Below are 16274 nucleotides of genomic sequence, written 5' to 3'. Positions count from 1 at the left end.
GTTTGGGGCCAATACAATTAATGCTATTGTGAGCATTCTTATACATGGTTTTCCATATATGCATGCACGAATAGAATTGCTGGGTCAGAGGGTATGTGTGTGTTCAGCTTCAGTGCTCACACACTGTCTTAGCTCAGGATGTTGTAACAAAGTACCATAGACAACAGATATTTATTTCTCACAATTCTGGAGGCTGGGAAATCCAAGATCAAGGTGCCAGCAATTTGGTTCCTGGTGGAAGTCCACTTCCTGGCTTGTGGACATCTGCTTTCTTGCTGGGTCCTCACATGGCCTTTCCTCACAGAGAGATCTCCAGCTTCCTCCTCTAAGGAGGGCACTAATCCCACCATGAGAACTCCACCCTCAGGCTGCATCTAATTACCTCTGAAAGATCCCACCTCCAAATACTATCAGACTTAGTGGGGAGGACTTAAACCTATGAATTTGGGGGTGGGAGCTTCCCTGGTGGTTCAGACAGTAAAGAATCTGCCTGCAATGCACGAGACTGGGGTTTGATCCCTGAGCTGCGAAGATCCCCTGAGGAGGGAATGGCTACCCACTCCAGTGTCCTTGTCTGGAGAATTCCATGGGCAGAGGAGCCAGATGGGCTACAGTCCATGGGGTTGCAGAGTCGAACACAACTGAGCAACTAACACTTCCACTTTTCACAAACATTCATGCTGAAACACATACTTTTGAATTCTTTTGGTGTCACCTTTGATTCCCACAATCATTTGGGAACAAGAGTGCAACAGTATAGTCCCTAGGTTTTCCTTCCAAGCTGCTGACATCTATTCTGCAAACTTGGTGCAGGGTAAACAGTGACAAATACCACTCAACTCTCACCTCCCAAACTTGATTTTAAGGCATAATGATGATATGTCCTGATTCTGAAATACTAAAATGGGGCGGGGGGGGGAGATTATGTGCATCTTAGAATTGATGAAATACAGCATATTATCAGGATCAAAGACCAAGCCCTGGGGACTCTGACAGGTCTAGGAAGATGTGAGGATAGAGAGCCAGCAAAAGAAGCTGAAGGAGCTGCCAGTGTGATAGGCAGCCAGCCAGGAGAGTGTGTGTCTCAGAGATGAGTTTGAAAAAGAAGTGAATGGCCAGTGTTGTCATGGGGGCTGATAGGTTGATAAAGACAGTGAAGTGAAGTGAAGTGAAATTGCTCAGTCGTGTCCGACTCTTTGCGACCCCATGGACTGTAGCCTACCAGGATTCTCCGTCCATGGGATTTTCCAGGCAAGAGTACTGGAGTGGGTTGCTATTTCCTCCCTGATAAAGACAGGGAGATCTCTAAACCTGTTGAAATGGAGATCATGGTGTCTTTGTTAGATGTTTCAATGAACTGATGAGAACAAAATCCCCATTAAACTGGGCAGAGAGACACTCAGAAATCAATCAACAGAGATAGTGAGTATAAACAAGAATATGTGCTCTGAAAGGGTGAAAAGAAAGAGGGTGATAAAGGCAGAAAGGGCTTAAGGAAGGGCTCTGATATTTTAAAAAGAGGATATTAAGCCATGTTTGCAGATGAATTTGCATGATTCAATAGTGAAGGAGAAGTGAATGGTACAGGAGAGGAAGTTGCAAGAGACAAGTTCTTCAGAGGAGGAAAAGAGCTTAGGGGTAGGAAACAGGGGAGAAGAGGTGGGGATCAATTAAGTTGGTGGCAGGAAGGTGGGGGAACTTTTGTCAGACCCCAATATTCGGGCCAAAGATCTGTCAGGTTCTTGCAGTTAATATTTCTCTCCCTAAAATGGGCAGCCCAAAAGGAGTGTGCACTGCTCTTACCTTCGGCTACCCACCAACCCCTAGTCTGTACGTGAGGGCAAAGGGTTATTAACCACGAGGTTAAAGGTCAGAAAGGTAACAGGACGCATGACCTCCATCTAGACCACCTCTGGGTTTGCCAGTTCTCACCAACCTCTCACCTTCTCATTTCTGGACCTGGTCAGATCCTCGCTCCCTTCTCCCTTCTCCCTTCTCACTAAACGGATGAGGCAAAACAGGAGCAGAAGCCTCGGGGCGCGCGCCCGCCTCCATTGCGCCTGCGCATTCGTCCCCAGATTTCCAGGCCGGGGAGAACCCGGCAGAAGCTCGTTCTCCGTCGCTCGCTCTCGGGCGCACGCGCCCGAGTGGCGCCTGCGCAGAAGGACAAGGAAATTACTTCTCTCTGCGGTCCCAGCGCCTGCGCGCTGCGGGCTCCGGGCCTCCCGGCCTGAGGGAGAGGAGCCGGGAAGATGGCGGCCGTGGTGGAAAATGTAGTGAAGCTGTGAGTGGCCGTTTTTTTCTCTTCCAGGCTGGGAGGTCTTGTAAGGGACCTGGAAGCAGGGGGCGGTGTGGGAACGGACGAGGCGGAGAGAGGGACGTGCCTGGAGACGCCGTGTTGCGACTCCTGGAGGGGAGGGCAACAGGAGACTCGGGAGAAGACGTTGCGCTTCTTTAGAAACTTGTGGAGGCCCTGAGGGGGGCACACGGGAGCCCCTAACGGGCAGCCTCCCTGTGGGGCTGGGCGCTCCTTCAGGCGAAAGGTTTCCAGAGTATGGCGCCCTTGTTGCGTACGGGAGACGGTCCCGGATTCGCCTCAGTCCGGGAGAGCCGGGCCGACCCCCGCGAAGCGCGGCCGGCGACCCCTCCCCATCGGCTGCCCGCAGCGGGCCCCGGAGGAGCAGGCTTGGCCGCCCTGGCGCCGTTGAGCGCTCAGGGCTGTTTTGTTCTGAACAGCCCCGTGACGTTCCTGGGCGGGCGGGGGCGGGGGTGGGGTGGTCCTTGAGTATCAGGTACCCGAGACCAAAAATATTCCTGGGGAGAATTTGTGGAAGAGCAGATACAGAGGGAAAGAACTTCAGGGAAGAGGGGCTTGGCGCCGGCCAGTCCCAACCATCGGAAAGTGGGCACTGGACGGACGCAGTCCAGGACGCCCTGGCCGCCCCTAGGGGCATCTAGGTCGGCCGTCTTCGCTCTGCAATACTCTTCGACTGGGCAGATTTCAAGCGAAGTTAAAGTTCGTGGTTGTTTGGCAAACTGAGAATGGCCTGTTAGCTGTGAGTTAAAGATGCTTTGGGACTTGATTTAACCCAGCCTCCTCCCCGAAGAAGAATCTAAATGAGTTTTCCAATGGGGTCTTCCACCCCCACCCCCACCCCCGTCGGCCAATACAGCAAGCTCTTTAATGGACACATTTGGCTTGGTGCAGCGGTAGGAAAAATGAGGTGACCAGCTGTCCAACTTGGCTTTTGGATTTTGACTGGGTGAGAAGGTAAAGGTTTGGGAACTCTTCTAAGGGGCACACAGCTTCTCATCTGTCTTTGTAGTAGACTGAGCCCCACTGTTCTCAAGAGCCTTTTTTCTAAGGGGACGTTGCTTCTCTCCCTCCTCCTGCCTGGAGCCTTTTCTTTGAGAATGCTTTCCCACTTCCATTAAGCTAAGTGCCTTCTCCTTGTGGGTTTTTTGGTCGTTTTTTTTTTTTTTTCTTCTAACATGCTTTCAGCTCCATCCTGCTGCCTCTTCAGCCACCCCTACTCCCAGCACTATTATCTTCCTCTCTGATCTGCCCACTTCAGTTTCCCCAGCACTCTCTCCAAGCTGACATTTCCCTCAGTTTAGAAATGACGCTGCTGATCTACCATTTATATGTTATCCATACTGACTCAGATGTTCTTTCTTTGTTTCCCTGTCTTTCTCTTTGTTGACTGCCCCTGTCCCATTGTAAAGGGAGGTTTTACACAGGTTTTATGCCTCTCAAAAAAGAATCAAAGCTTCTACCTTGGAAAGCTTACTGTAATGGGGGAATGTCAAAACTTGCCTAGGTTTAAGAGTTTTACGTAGTGAGATTGTTTAGGTTGGAAGACTTTCATCTGAGAAATAAGGTCACCAACCCTTTCATGCAGTATTGGAAGTGAGGGGTTGCCCGTTTAAATAGAACTTGACTTCTTATTTCTCTTTAAAGATCTGTAGAGATAGTGAAGGTCACCAACCGCTGATTCCTGAGTACCAGTAATAACTAACCAACTTTCTGCTCCCTCAGTTCTAGCTGTAAAGAGCTGTGGACCACAGTTAATACATTTTCCTACAGAACCTGCTCTTTAAAAAGAGACTTCCAGTCTTCCTGTACTGTTCTCGTCCTGGAAAGAGACGCTTTTCTTGACCACGGTGTGCCTAGTCGTCTGACTGCTGAGGTTTTACATTGAGGTCAGGACTACTAGCTCATCTTTTCTGACTTGCATCTTGTTCTGGGAGAAGAATTTTCCTTTTGTAAATTCTCCATCCCTCCCAAATGTGGTGTCAGAATTGAAACAATCTTTAAGGGGTCTTACTGGGGCAAAATAATAGTATAAAAGAGCTGTGGTTGCTGACTGGTTTTGAAATCCTCTGAGTTAGGTAACAAGATATGGAGAATGTTAGCTTAAAATTTCTTGTAGTAGGAGCCTTAGATTCTTAAGGGAGCTCTCATTCTTCTTTGCTCTATCCTCATCAGATCCTCTCTTCCTCCAACTTGTATTTCTTTATCAGCTCTCTCACTCACAATGCAGTTTGCCCCACCTTCTGAAATCCCTTTTAACTCACAGGAGCTTTGATAGAACATGTCTCATCCATACCTCAACCCCACCCCCACCCCTGACAGTTTCCAGCCTCCTTGCTCTGACTTTGCAGTTCTCAGCCTGTCTAGCCCTTCCTTCCATCTGACTTACAGTGTCAGTATCAATTTCCATCATCAGAAACAAAGGCGCTGCTGCACTCAGCCTTGTTTATCCAATTTTTCTCTGTTTAGTGAGGACATGGCTGCCTCCTAAAGGCGAGCAAATATGAGCCTATTCCTTCTCTTTATTCTCCAGCACAGGCTTCATGTCTGCCTCAAATTACAGTCATTACAGCACATTGAATCAAGCCAGACTGTCTTGTGTCACTGCCTGCGTGCAGTGTATATCTTTGTTGGTTGCTGGGAACGTTCTAAGCTGTGCCTCAGTGGTCTATTGTGGCTGCCCAGTGAAAGCCCCTCTTAGATTCCAGAGCAGGGTTTGTTGCTGCAGCTTGAGTTATGAACATAAGCTACAGAGATTTACTGTCTTCAACTTCTCATGCTTGGAGTCTCCCTCTTGTAGAATATGTCAGAGCTTATCTAGTTCAGCCACCCTAGTCAGTAGCATACCTGAGGTCCACATGGGTTGACTAAATGTCCACATGTATGTGGTGACTTGCAGCCAAGCCAGATCTTTTTACTTCTGAGTCAGGATATTCCAGACACCTTCTTGGGTGCTGAGGATATTGTGGGGAAGAAATCATCTGCCCTCAGTTAGTTTACTTTAAGATCAATCAAGGGGAATTCCCTGGCGGTCCAGTGGTTAGGACTTGGCGCTTTCACTGCTAAGGGCATAGGTTCAATCCCTGGTTGGCAAACTTTAAGATCCTTCAAGCCACTTAGTGCGTAGAAAGAAAAAGTTTGCTCGAATATATAAATGTGAATTGTATTAATTTAAGCTCTAGTATTACTGTGCTTGTTAAACCCTGAAGGATGAGAACAAGGTTGGTTCTATATACATGCTTCTTAGAACCAGATTACTCCTGGCACTGCAGTTTTGCAGCTTTTTAAAGCTCTTAAAAAGTTCAAATTTCAAAGGAGGTCTTTTGAGTTCAAAAAGGTTCTTTCTTAAAAAAATTGTTAGTGTGAGAATGGAGAAGGGTCTAGAATAGGCCTTTCTGCAAACAGGTTTTGTATCAGTGTAATGGTACTCAGTAGAAAGTAGGCTTCAAGGGTGTTCACGTATTTCCAAATGTTTTCTATTGATTGTAAAGTTAGTATATAGAATTAGCTACTTGGCAAATACCTAGTTTAAAACTCAAAAGATATAAAATGGCACAAAGGAGAAAGTCCCCTAGTCACCTGGTTTTTCTCCTTGGACGCCTACAGTTTCTTTTCCACCACTTAGGGACATCCCATAACACTCCTCAGCCCTGTACCCCACCGCCCCTCTTTTTTTGTAGTTATCTTGGAGATTGTTTAATATTTGTACATGAAGAGCTTCCTGTTTTTTGTTACAGCTAAGTTGAATTTCTTTGTGTAGATGGGGTTTGGTAAACTTTAGTAAGTCCCTCCAGATCTTTTGAACTCTTCTTGTTTGTAAACAGGAGTAACTTCAGCTTCTCAGAATCCTGAGGGTTAAGAGACGTAGCACTTTGGTTACCAAAGGGTTGGAGAGGCACAGAACAAACATTATTTTCTTCCCCTCTTTGTGGGTTAGACTAAGGACTGATTAGACACAGGGTGCAATCATGTGCTCTGACGGTAATTTATTTGTAAGGTACTTTTCCTCATAATGGCCTAGTGAAGGGGTTGGTGTCCCATGAGGCAGAAATGGAAGCAAATAAAAGCAGAGTGACATTCTCCCAGTCCCTTGAGCCTTCTAGAGACGCAGATGGCAAGGGAGAGGGATAGCCCAGCACACACACACACGTGCGCAGTCACACCTGAGTTTTGTCTTTCCTGAAGCCTTGGGGAGCAGTATTACAAAGATGCCATGGAGCAGTGCCACAATTACAACGCCCGACTGTGTGCTGAGCGCAGCGTACGCCTGCCTTTCTTGGACTCACAGACGGGAGTAGCCCAGAGCAACTGTTATATCTGGATGGAAAAGCGACATCGGGGTCCAGGTGAGAATCCACTCAGGAGCCCAAGGAGGAAGCAGCTTCCTCATCTTAGGTGATGAGCCAGCTGAATAGGTTTTCCCTTTTGCTTTCCACCCCGGGATGCGTACGGTCTTCCCGTGATTAGAATCCTGGAGAGGTCGAAACACCTTTTGTTTTCCACAGGGCTACACTGCTCAGGGTCTTGCTGGGCTCTGGAGAGCTATGTGTTAGCCAAAGCTCCTGAGCTTAATCTGTTTTCTTGTCCATAAGCCATGCCTCCTCCAGCCCCAGGTGCTCACCAGCCATATTCCTCCCTTGCTCTAGAACGGTACTCATGTGGAAAGTGTTTGATACTATTTTCTAGAGCTGTGTTAGGGTTTAATTTCTCTCTTTTCCTTCCTTCCTTAGGATTGGCCTCTGGGCAGCTGTATTCTTACCCTGCCCGGCGCTGGCGGAAAAAGCGGCGAGCCCACCCTCCTGAGGATCCAAGGCTTTCTTTCCCATCTATTAAACCAGGTGAAGCATAGTCCCTCCTGAGCGGGATATACCCTGCTGCAGAGTCAGAGGCCTGCTAATCACCTGTTACGTACCAGGCCCAGTGCTAGATTCTAAAGATACTAAAATGAATGAGATGTGAGTCTTTCTGTAAAGAATTCAGCCTAATAGTTAAGAGACAAGTAAACAGACAAGTTATGGTGCCAAGTAAACCAGAGCATCTTGGTTCCTGGGCACCCAGAAACCAGAAGGCAGTGACTGGCTTGTGATTGGTCTGACCCTGTGTAGACCAGGCAGATCTGCGTTCAGCCCTTCTGAGCCTCACCTCCTCCTGACCTTGCCCGCAGACACAGACCAGACCCTGAAGAAGGAGGGGCTGATCTCTCAGGATGGCAGTAGCTTAGAGGCTCTGTTACGCACCGACCCCCTGGAGAAGCGAGGCGCCCCCGATCCCCGAGTTGATGATGACAGCCTGGGCGAATTTCCTGTGACGAACAGTCGAGCACGGAAGGTACACGATTAACACTGTGGTTAAGGAAACTGTGGTGGAAACCAGTCTCCTCTTCATCAGAGGCCAGCCAGTAATCAGAATAGAAGCAGAAGCTATGGGCCAGGAGAGGCCCCTGCTGTTCTGTTCCTGCTCCATTCCTTAATGAGCACTGGGTACTGATGGGCTTCATTGTCATCATCCCGTCTTTCCTGCTCCTTTTCTGGTAACTATAGACTCTCATCTTCTGTTGCCACCTGAGTTTTTTTAGTGCCTGGGGTTACCTAGGTGATGTCCCTGCCAACAAGGAAGCAAAAACTGTACATAAAAATACGTCAGGCACTGTGCTAAGCACTTTCCCGTCATTTTCTGCAGTCTCTACGATCTTAGGAAATAGGTACCTTTGCCCATTTCACATGGTGGGGGGCGGCGCTGCAGCACATTAGTGAAAAGAAAAACTTGCCACAAGTAAGCAGCATAGTTTAACTCTGGGACGTTAGGTGTTGGAAGGGAACCGCTGCTGACATGCTCCCAGGTGGCAGATCAGAGGCAGGAGAGGGCATGCCACTTGGGGTATCGGAAAGTTTTATGAAAATGTGGCATTTGATTTAGCTACTTGGAGATGGTGGGAAAGGCATTCCAGGCTAGGGGAACAACATGAAGAAAGGCCCAGAGAAAGGAGAGCCCAAAGCCTTGAAAGAACAGCAGTGAGGAGTGAGGCTGGAGTGGAGCCGCTGGGTCATGGAGGCGGCCCTGGCAGCCTTGGCCAGTCCCAACGTGGGGGAGCTGTTGGATGTTCTCATTTCTGCCCATCCTAATCCTCCTGTCTACTCAGCGGATCCTAGAACCAGATGACTTCCTGGATGACCTTGATGATGAGGACTATGAAGAAGACACTCCCAAGCGTCGGGGCAAGGGGAAGTCCAAGGTGAGGGGCAGCCCGGGGGATTGGGGAGCCTGCAGAGTCCCACTGTCTTACCGCTTGTTGTTGCCATCATCCTTCCTGAATGAGATTAGCAGCCACTACCAGGAGAGTAACTCTTCAGGCCTAGACACCTTAGTAAGGGCATCTTTTTGCTCTTATTTGCAGAGTAAAGGTGTGGGCAGTGCCCGTAAGAAGCTGGACGCTTCCATCCTGGAGGATCGGGACAAACCCTATGCCTGTGACAGTGAGTGCCTCACGAGTGGGTGGGTAGTCCTTGCCTTGGACCCAGCTCCTCGGGATATGAGAGGAGGGAAGGTTGTATTCTTGCTCAAAGTGGTAAAACAAGCTTGGACTCTTGTCCTGCCTGCTGACTGGTTCCCTCTGAAATCCCTGAGAGGCCCTGGCCTCTGCTGCACGACGGGTGAGCCTTGCATGCTCTGGGGGAGATTTCTCCTGTCCTCTGGGGTGGGGGTGCCCACGAGGGACACACAGCAGGCAGAGTTGGCCTCTCAGTAGATGACATCTGGGCCTGCTGGCCCCAATCTAGTCAGGCCCCAGGAGTCCAACGCTAACTTTTCCAGCGTCTGTTCCCTCTTCCCCTTTTCTCTGACTCGCCCCACTTCTGTCCCTCCACCCTGGGAGCACCGTCGCCACTGGGGTTTCTCTCTCGTTTGCTCTGCTTTCCTGCTGCTGCTATACCTGTCTCAAGTGTACCAAGGCCCTCTTCTCATGACTTTTCTTTCTGTCTTTCAGATAGTTTCAAACAAAAGCATACCTCGAAAGCGCCCCAGAGAGGTAGCTCTCTCAACTTCTCAGACTTTTGGTTTTCCTATCCCTTTTTCCCTTCTCCCTTTGTTCCTGCCTTTCTCATCTGTGACGCTAGTGTTAAGGTCCCTGGAATGGCATGGAGAGAGGAGCCCTGGCCCTTCTGTTGCGGTCCACTGCTCACAGTCCCAGAAGCTGCCTCTCCCTGCTTGTCTCCCACCATGTTGCTCTAGGGCTGCTTGGGCCCACTGCATGGGGTGGCTTTAGAAGCATTCTGAGGGACCCATTGTCCCAGATCCCTCTGCTTCCGCTTCCCCAAAACAGACATGTGGTGGTCAGCTAATGTTCCCCACCATCCTGCCACCCTTCCCATCCCTTCCCCATTCCTTTCCTGCTACCCCCTATTCTTGGTATCACTGCTCAAAGGTACAGGGTGCCTCGTCGGGATCTGCTTTCCTTGCTGGTTGAGGGGTCGTTGGTTGGATAGAGCACTGATGTGGGCATGTCTTTGAGTTTCTCTGGGGGACAGCTACCCCAGGAGACTCAGTTGATAGATTTTCCCCAAGAGATCCAGAGGTGGGCTATGTTGTATTTGGGGAGTAGCATGAGCCTACATTTACTGAGAGAGAAAAAAAGTCTGGAGTCTTAGCTTTCCTCCTGCCTGCCATTATTTTAAAATTATTGCAATACTATAGAAGGTCCCTTTCCTTCCTGACTTGGAGCTCCCCAGACTATTCCCAGGGCAGGCAGAAGGCAATAGCTCAGTCTCCCAGACAGCTTGAGTGGAGGAGCAGAGGTGGCCGTGCTCTGGGCTTTAGTAAGTGGAGGAGCCGTGGAAGCTTGAGCCCCAGGCCTGCTGTTCCTGGCCACGGGGAGGCGGTTCTCAGTAGACGTCTGTCCCTGAGCAGAGCTGATGGGGGCGGTTACCTCTGCCTCAGGTGGAGCCCACAGCTTAGAGGGGCAGGGATGAGGTACCCTCAGATCCTAACACCTTTCTCTGCAATCTTCTCCCCACTCAGTTTGTGGAAAACGTTACAAGAACCGACCAGGCCTGAGTTACCACTATGCCCACTCCCACTTGGCTGAGGAGGAGGGCGAGGACAAGGAAGACTCACAGCCACCCACCCCAGTTTCCCAGAGGTCCGAGGAGCAGAAATGTAAGCTGGTGTCAGGGGCGGGGCAAGCAGGAGTCGGCCGGGCTGTGAAAAACCCTCCTTGCGGGGATGTCAGGAGACCCAGAGGCCTGCATGGGTATCATCTGAGTTCTTCCCTTTCTCGTTATAGCCAAGAAGGGTCCTGATGGATTGGCCCTGCCCAACAACTACTGCGACTTCTGTCTGGGGGACTCCAAGATCAACAAGAAGACAGGACAGCCCGAGGAGCTGGTGTCCTGTTCTGACTGTGGCCGCTCAGGTATCTGAGCCAGTGCAGCCCCTGCCGACACCCAGACCCTGAGGGCCCGTGGCTCACCAGCATCCCAGTGGCTGTCATAGCTGGGTCCCCTCACTGCTCCCCAGCCTTCAGCTCCCTGATTCGCTCGCTCTCCTCCACAGGGCATCCGTCCTGCCTCCAGTTCACCCCCGTGATGATGGCAGCAGTGAAGACCTACCGCTGGCAGTGCATTGAGTGCAAGTGCTGCAACATCTGCGGCACCTCCGAGAATGACGTGCGTGTCCCCCCCCACCCCCCCACCCCACCCCCAGCACACTCCTGCTCGGCTTTTCCTGTCCTTTCCACCAGGAGGAACTTTGATTTGTTTGGCAGGTGTTCACTGAGTATCTGTGTCAGACCCTGTTTTAGGCACTCAGGACACTAAAGACAAACAACGTCCCTACTTTCATGGGCGTCACCCTCTTGTGTGAACAAACAGTTAGCAAGGAAATGAGTGGCATCTTTATGCTGTTCCCTTCAGAGAACGTTCCATGCAGTAGTGTGGTTAACTGTTAGAGTAAGTGAATAACTGATTCAGATAGAGCTTTTCTGAGGCTGTTGGGGTCCCGGTGGGATGACAGTGACTTTCTGGATGGAGAGGGACAGCAGTAGTTTTCTGGCCAGAGGGTCCCACGTCTGTTCTTCCTGCCATCTGCCCCCACCCCTCTTGGAAGAGCCCTTCTAACCCATTCCCAGCGGCCCAGGCAAGGGGAGTCATTCACCTCCCCCTTCCTCTTCCATCTCACCTCCTCTAGGACCAGCTGCTCTTCTGTGATGACTGCGATCGTGGCTACCACATGTATTGTCTAACCCCGTCCATGTCTGAGCCTCCTGAAGGTAGGTTTCCCTGTACTCTTACTCAGAACAAGTATTTATTAGTGACTTGGAAAATCACTTATATAGTGAGTGTATTCCTGTATCAGTGATACAGTCTTCCAGGTTAGGGAGTAGGCTCTTAGCCTTCACTCAGTTCTGAGTGCTTTACTAGCATTGCACCTTTGGGGTTTAACGTTTGTACATTATCACCAGATAACATGCACAGCCACAGAAAACGGACAGCCTGAAAGAAAACAGATGCTGAGCAGAAAATAATTACCAGAAGGAGAGATCTGTTATCTTTCAACCAGCCTACAAAACTCAGTCATAGTTTGTCTAGTGGGGGACTGTGGTTTCACCACTCCATGCCTGACAGATTGAGTGTTCATTTCCACCAGTTGGGAGAGGGAGCTGAACCTGGGACCTGAACAGTTTGCTCAGGCCCTCCAGCAGTGTTTAGTAAGATGCTTCAAATTTATGGAAGGTCTTCAATGAAACCATTGGGGACACCAAAAAGTGGCTGCCTCTCCGCAAGTCCTCTTTGCACCAGATTTCCGTGCTGAAGTCCATCCTTTATAGAAATTCAGAAGCTTACTCAGGAGTACATGAAGCCCAGGAGCTGTTACTGTGACAGAGGATGTGGGCCAACATTGCAGGCGAGAGAAAGTAGCTCACTGCCTGATGTGAGCTGACTTGCAGTGTAGGTCAGACTGCTGTCACCCCCTAGGAGGATGCCACTGACAAAGTCTGAGGGCCCTTTAACAGCTGCAGGGAGGATGTCTTGCTCATTTGTCACACCGCATTTGTTTATCTGTCAGGCCACATTTAGGGAGAAGCAGCATGTTTTGTGTTCTATTGTTTTTTAACCATAAAATACCAATTCACAGGCACAATTCTGCATGAACTGTAGAAAGGCTTTCCTGTGGAAGTGCTGTCAGACACTGCTGTGGTAGAGAGTTGCAGACAGCTGGGGAGTACCCGCCACAACCATCAGATGGTCTAGCCTCTAGGCCAGGAGTTCCAAACTATGACCCCAGGCCAAATCGAGCCGAACCTAGTATACATAATTCACAAGCTAAAAATTATTTTTACATTTTCAAACAGAATTAAAAAAAAAAAAATGACTGAAACTGTGTGGCTCACAAAGCCTAAAGCAGTTAACACTGTCTGGCAGTTTACAGAAAAAATTTATCAGCTGCTATATATTGACCTTTGGGTTAGGAAGGACCTTAGCTTTTTGAGAGTCACCTCTGAAGAGCTGATAAAAGCTATGGATTCTTTCCCTCAGAATGATGTTGAAATACACGTATGTACAACTGTGTTTATAGTTTTGAGGTATTAAGGGCTAATTTTGTTTCTCAAGGCCTAGAAGAATTTAGCTGTAGCAAGTATTAATAAATGAACAAAATAAACCAGTTATTTTGCTTATAAGGAATATTATTTTCTGGTTTTTTTTTTTTTTTTTTTTAATGAAACCAGACTTGGGTCACAGTAAGTTGCATCATCATAGCTGGCCCCCTTTTCCTCTCATTGGGTCCTCAGCCTCTGCTCAGACAGCTGGTGACAGTGGAGAGCCCGTCTCTTCTGTCTGTGGGCTTTGCAGAAAACTGTCTTCTGTGGAATCAGTATTGGTTTCTCTAGACCCTCTATTCATGATCTTTATTCTAGCCTTTGGGGCCATGAGAACAAAAGTCTGGCTCTTCTGTAATCACAAGTTTAAAGCTCGGTTGCTTTAAAAAAGTTCTTTGTCTCCCCAGGTCCTCTTTAGTGATTATAATTATAGGGCCCAGAGGCCCTGGGAATCTCTCTTCTAAAATAGGCCTCCAGGTGATGCTTTCTTTCATCTCCATTGAGAATTATTTTTCATGCTGTTTGAAGACCTAGAGTTTGTCCCTGCTCAAGATAACTGAAACTTTGCTGCTGCAGCACATCTCCAGTCCTCCCCGTAGCCAGTCCTGCCACTGGAGGTGAGGATTGTGTGGAGCCCTCCTGACCCTCTGTGCTTCTCTGCAGGAAGTTGGAGCTGCCATTTGTGTCTGGACCTGTTGAAGGAAAAAGCTTCCATCTACCAGAATCAGAACTCCTCTTGATGTGGCCACCCCCAACCCCTCATACATCTAGGGCTGTTTCTCTCCTCTCTGTTTTCCATACCCACTTTCCCTTCCCCCTCTCTTTCTCAAGTCCAGAGAATTGCAGGTGGTCATGCCAGCCTGCCTTTGGCAGCAGCAAGCTGAGGTGGCAGCTCTGACCACCTCTGGCCCCAGGCCCTCAGGGAGAACGGAGCAGCACCCTGGCCCAGGGCATAGCTGTGGGCCCAGCTTCTCCCTGCTCTCCCTGAAGAGCATTCACTCTGTCTACCTTGGGCCGAGGCCAGGGTTCAAACATTGTCCTCCAAGAGAGAGTGGGAGAGCAGCTCACTTCTCTCAGCTCAGCCTCCACTCTGGTCCCACGGTTTTCCCTTCCTGTGAAGGTGAGTCAGACTGGGGCATATGCCAGAGCAGCTGGGAGTGAGAACTGAGCAAGCTGGCAAGCAGCTGCCCATGCCCTCGTGCTGCTTAGCCTCACTGCCTCCTTCCCCCAGAGTGGCTTCCTGTGGCCCTCTGTTCCTGCAGCCCAGGATCCTTTACCTGAGCCAGGTAAATGCTCTTGGTCCTGCTCCTGGCTCTACCCTGTTCCCACAAACCTACCCCAGGGGGAGTAGCAGCCTCACCCTGATTGTTCCTTGTGCTTGCCTGTCTCATTCTCACAGGCCCTGGTCTCTAGTGACTGAAGCATTCCCCACCCTTGTTATTTTCTGTCTTCTGCCCCACCCCCCTCCTTATTCCCTTTGGTTTTGTGGGGAGAGGGGAAGCATCATGGGGCCGGGCCAGAAGCTTGGGGGCCACTGGGAGATATTGGATAATGTGCCTGTTTTTTAACTCGATGAAAAAGCCTACCTCCAAAATCCCCTTTTTGTTCTTCCTGGACCTGGGCATTCAGCTCCTGCCCTTAACTGAATTGGGAGCCTCTGCCGCCTGCTCTGTGTATCCTGGCTCCTGGGTCGTGGGGAAGCCACCTAGACATCTCTTTCTTCCCTCGCACACTTGCTAGCAGCTGGTAAGGTCTTCACACCCTGATTCTTTAATTTTCTGCCTGGTGACACTTTAAATAATAGGGGGGACTGTTCATCCCAGGACAGCCTGGAATGTCCTTCCCCTTGGCTGTGGGCAGGCCCTAATTCACTGTCACTTTGGAGTTGAGGTGTCTTTTTTTTCTTTCTTTCCTTAGTTCCTATATTCTAAGCATTAGTACAAATAAACATTTTTACACAGAGCCTTTTGCTGGATTCTTTTATCTCCAGGTCTCCTTTGCTGTTTAAGGCCACTTTATCCTAAAACTTCCTTAGGACAGTGGTTTTAAATGTTTTGAAGCATAGCTTTTCACCCAACTTAAAATTTTTGCTTAACCTTAGTAGATTAAGTTGATACAAAATTGGGTACTTTGTTTTAATCTTTTATGTAAATTATGACAATTTCTTATAAAGAAAAATGAAGTTGTTTTGATTAATACAAAATTTGAGGGCACTCCTGGTGGCTCAGTGGTAAAGAATCCACCTGCCATTACAGGAGAAACAGGTTTGATCCCTGGTCTGGGAAGATTCTATATGCCTCGGAGCAACTAACCCTAACCCGGGGGCCACAGCTATGTAAGCCTGTGCACCAGAGCCTATCAGCTGCAACTGCGGAGGCCCACGTGCTAGGGCCCGCGCTCCCCAGCGAGAGAAGCCGCCGCAGGGAAAAACCAGAGCGTTGCACCTGGAGGAAAGCCTGTGTAGCAACGAACACCCAATGCAGGCAAAAATAATGTTTTAAATGCAGTTAAAAATAACTTGAGAATCCTGTTTGTTTCTGTATTTTTGTGTCTTTGGGGGAGATTCTGCTGGATTTGTACATGCAAGTAATGACAACTTTATAACAGTTGACCTTGCAATTTAAGATACTTAAAAATAGGTCCAGAAGCTTGATTATTATATAAATAGAATGACAAGAAGACTCATGACATCATGATGAGACACATGACTTTTTGCATAAGCCGTGAACATGAGATGAGAGACCCCAACCTTGTGAGTGAGCCCACAGTGCAGTGCTACAGCCTTTCCAGACAGATTTATGAGCACAAAAAGGAGTTTCTTTTTCCTTCAGCCAACACGTGAAAGGTATGAATCAGTTATGAACCCCCTGAAACATGCTTAGGGTTTTCTGGGCCAGCCTGAAGGCCACTTGTTCCTCCTGGAAGGCAGAGTGGCCTGGGCCCCTGTGCTCAGTTAAGTAAGCCAGGTGCTCCAGTTTGGAATCGTATTAGGGACACAGCACAGCCCCCATCCTCCTGTCTGTACCTGGAAGTAGGCCTGGAGCAGAGGGGGTAAAGCAGTGAAATGATCCTTGCTGGTGGATTAAGTGTAGAAGATGAGATGCTGATGAGAGCCCTGTATCATTGAGAAGAGATTTGGAAAGGTTGCTGAAGGAGGATTTAGGATGGGACATAGAAGGATGGAAGAGGGATCAGGGTTGGGATAGGAAGGAAAGCCTGTGAGAAAGGGGGCTCACCTGTGGCCCCAGACTTTGACTTGACTGAAGGGAGAGGAAAGCAGTCTAGAGCTGAGGATTCGGCACTCCAGACTCGGGGTTAAAGTCTACATTGGACTTCAAAGAACTGAAGTCTACCAAGGAAAGGAATACT

At 49.1% G+C, this 16274-nt stretch overlaps 1 protein-coding gene across 2 annotated transcripts; it reads left to right on the top strand.

The window, feature by feature from the left end:
• Positions 1–2125: 2125 nt before the first annotated feature.
• On the top strand, positions 2126–14867 carry DPF2 (double PHD fingers 2). 2 transcript variants are annotated; one of them, XM_070358944.1, is made up of 12 exons: positions 2126–2284; positions 6500–6660; positions 7045–7152; positions 7479–7642; positions 8454–8546; positions 8709–8787; positions 9297–9338; positions 10328–10465; positions 10593–10721; positions 10862–10974; positions 11495–11576; positions 13569–14867. In XM_070358944.1, the coding sequence occupies exons 1-12, from the start codon at positions 2253–2255 to the stop codon at positions 13643–13645; spliced, it is 1218 nt and encodes a 405-aa protein (XP_070215045.1). In that variant the 5' UTR covers positions 2126–2252; the 3' UTR covers positions 13646–14867. The 2 variants fall into 2 exon arrangements, with proteins under 2 accessions (XP_070215045.1, XP_070215046.1); XM_070358945.1 differs by lacking the exon at positions 9297–9338.
• Positions 14868–16274: the final 1407 nt, after the last annotated feature.

Source organism: Bos mutus, chromosome 22 (assembly GCF_027580195.1).
Source record: "Bos mutus isolate GX-2022 chromosome 22, NWIPB_WYAK_1.1, whole genome shotgun sequence".
Lineage (NCBI taxonomy): Eukaryota > Metazoa > Chordata > Mammalia > Artiodactyla > Bovidae > Bos > Bos mutus.
Note: the sequence above shows the minus strand (reverse complement) of the source record. Positions and strands in the feature narration are given on the sequence as shown.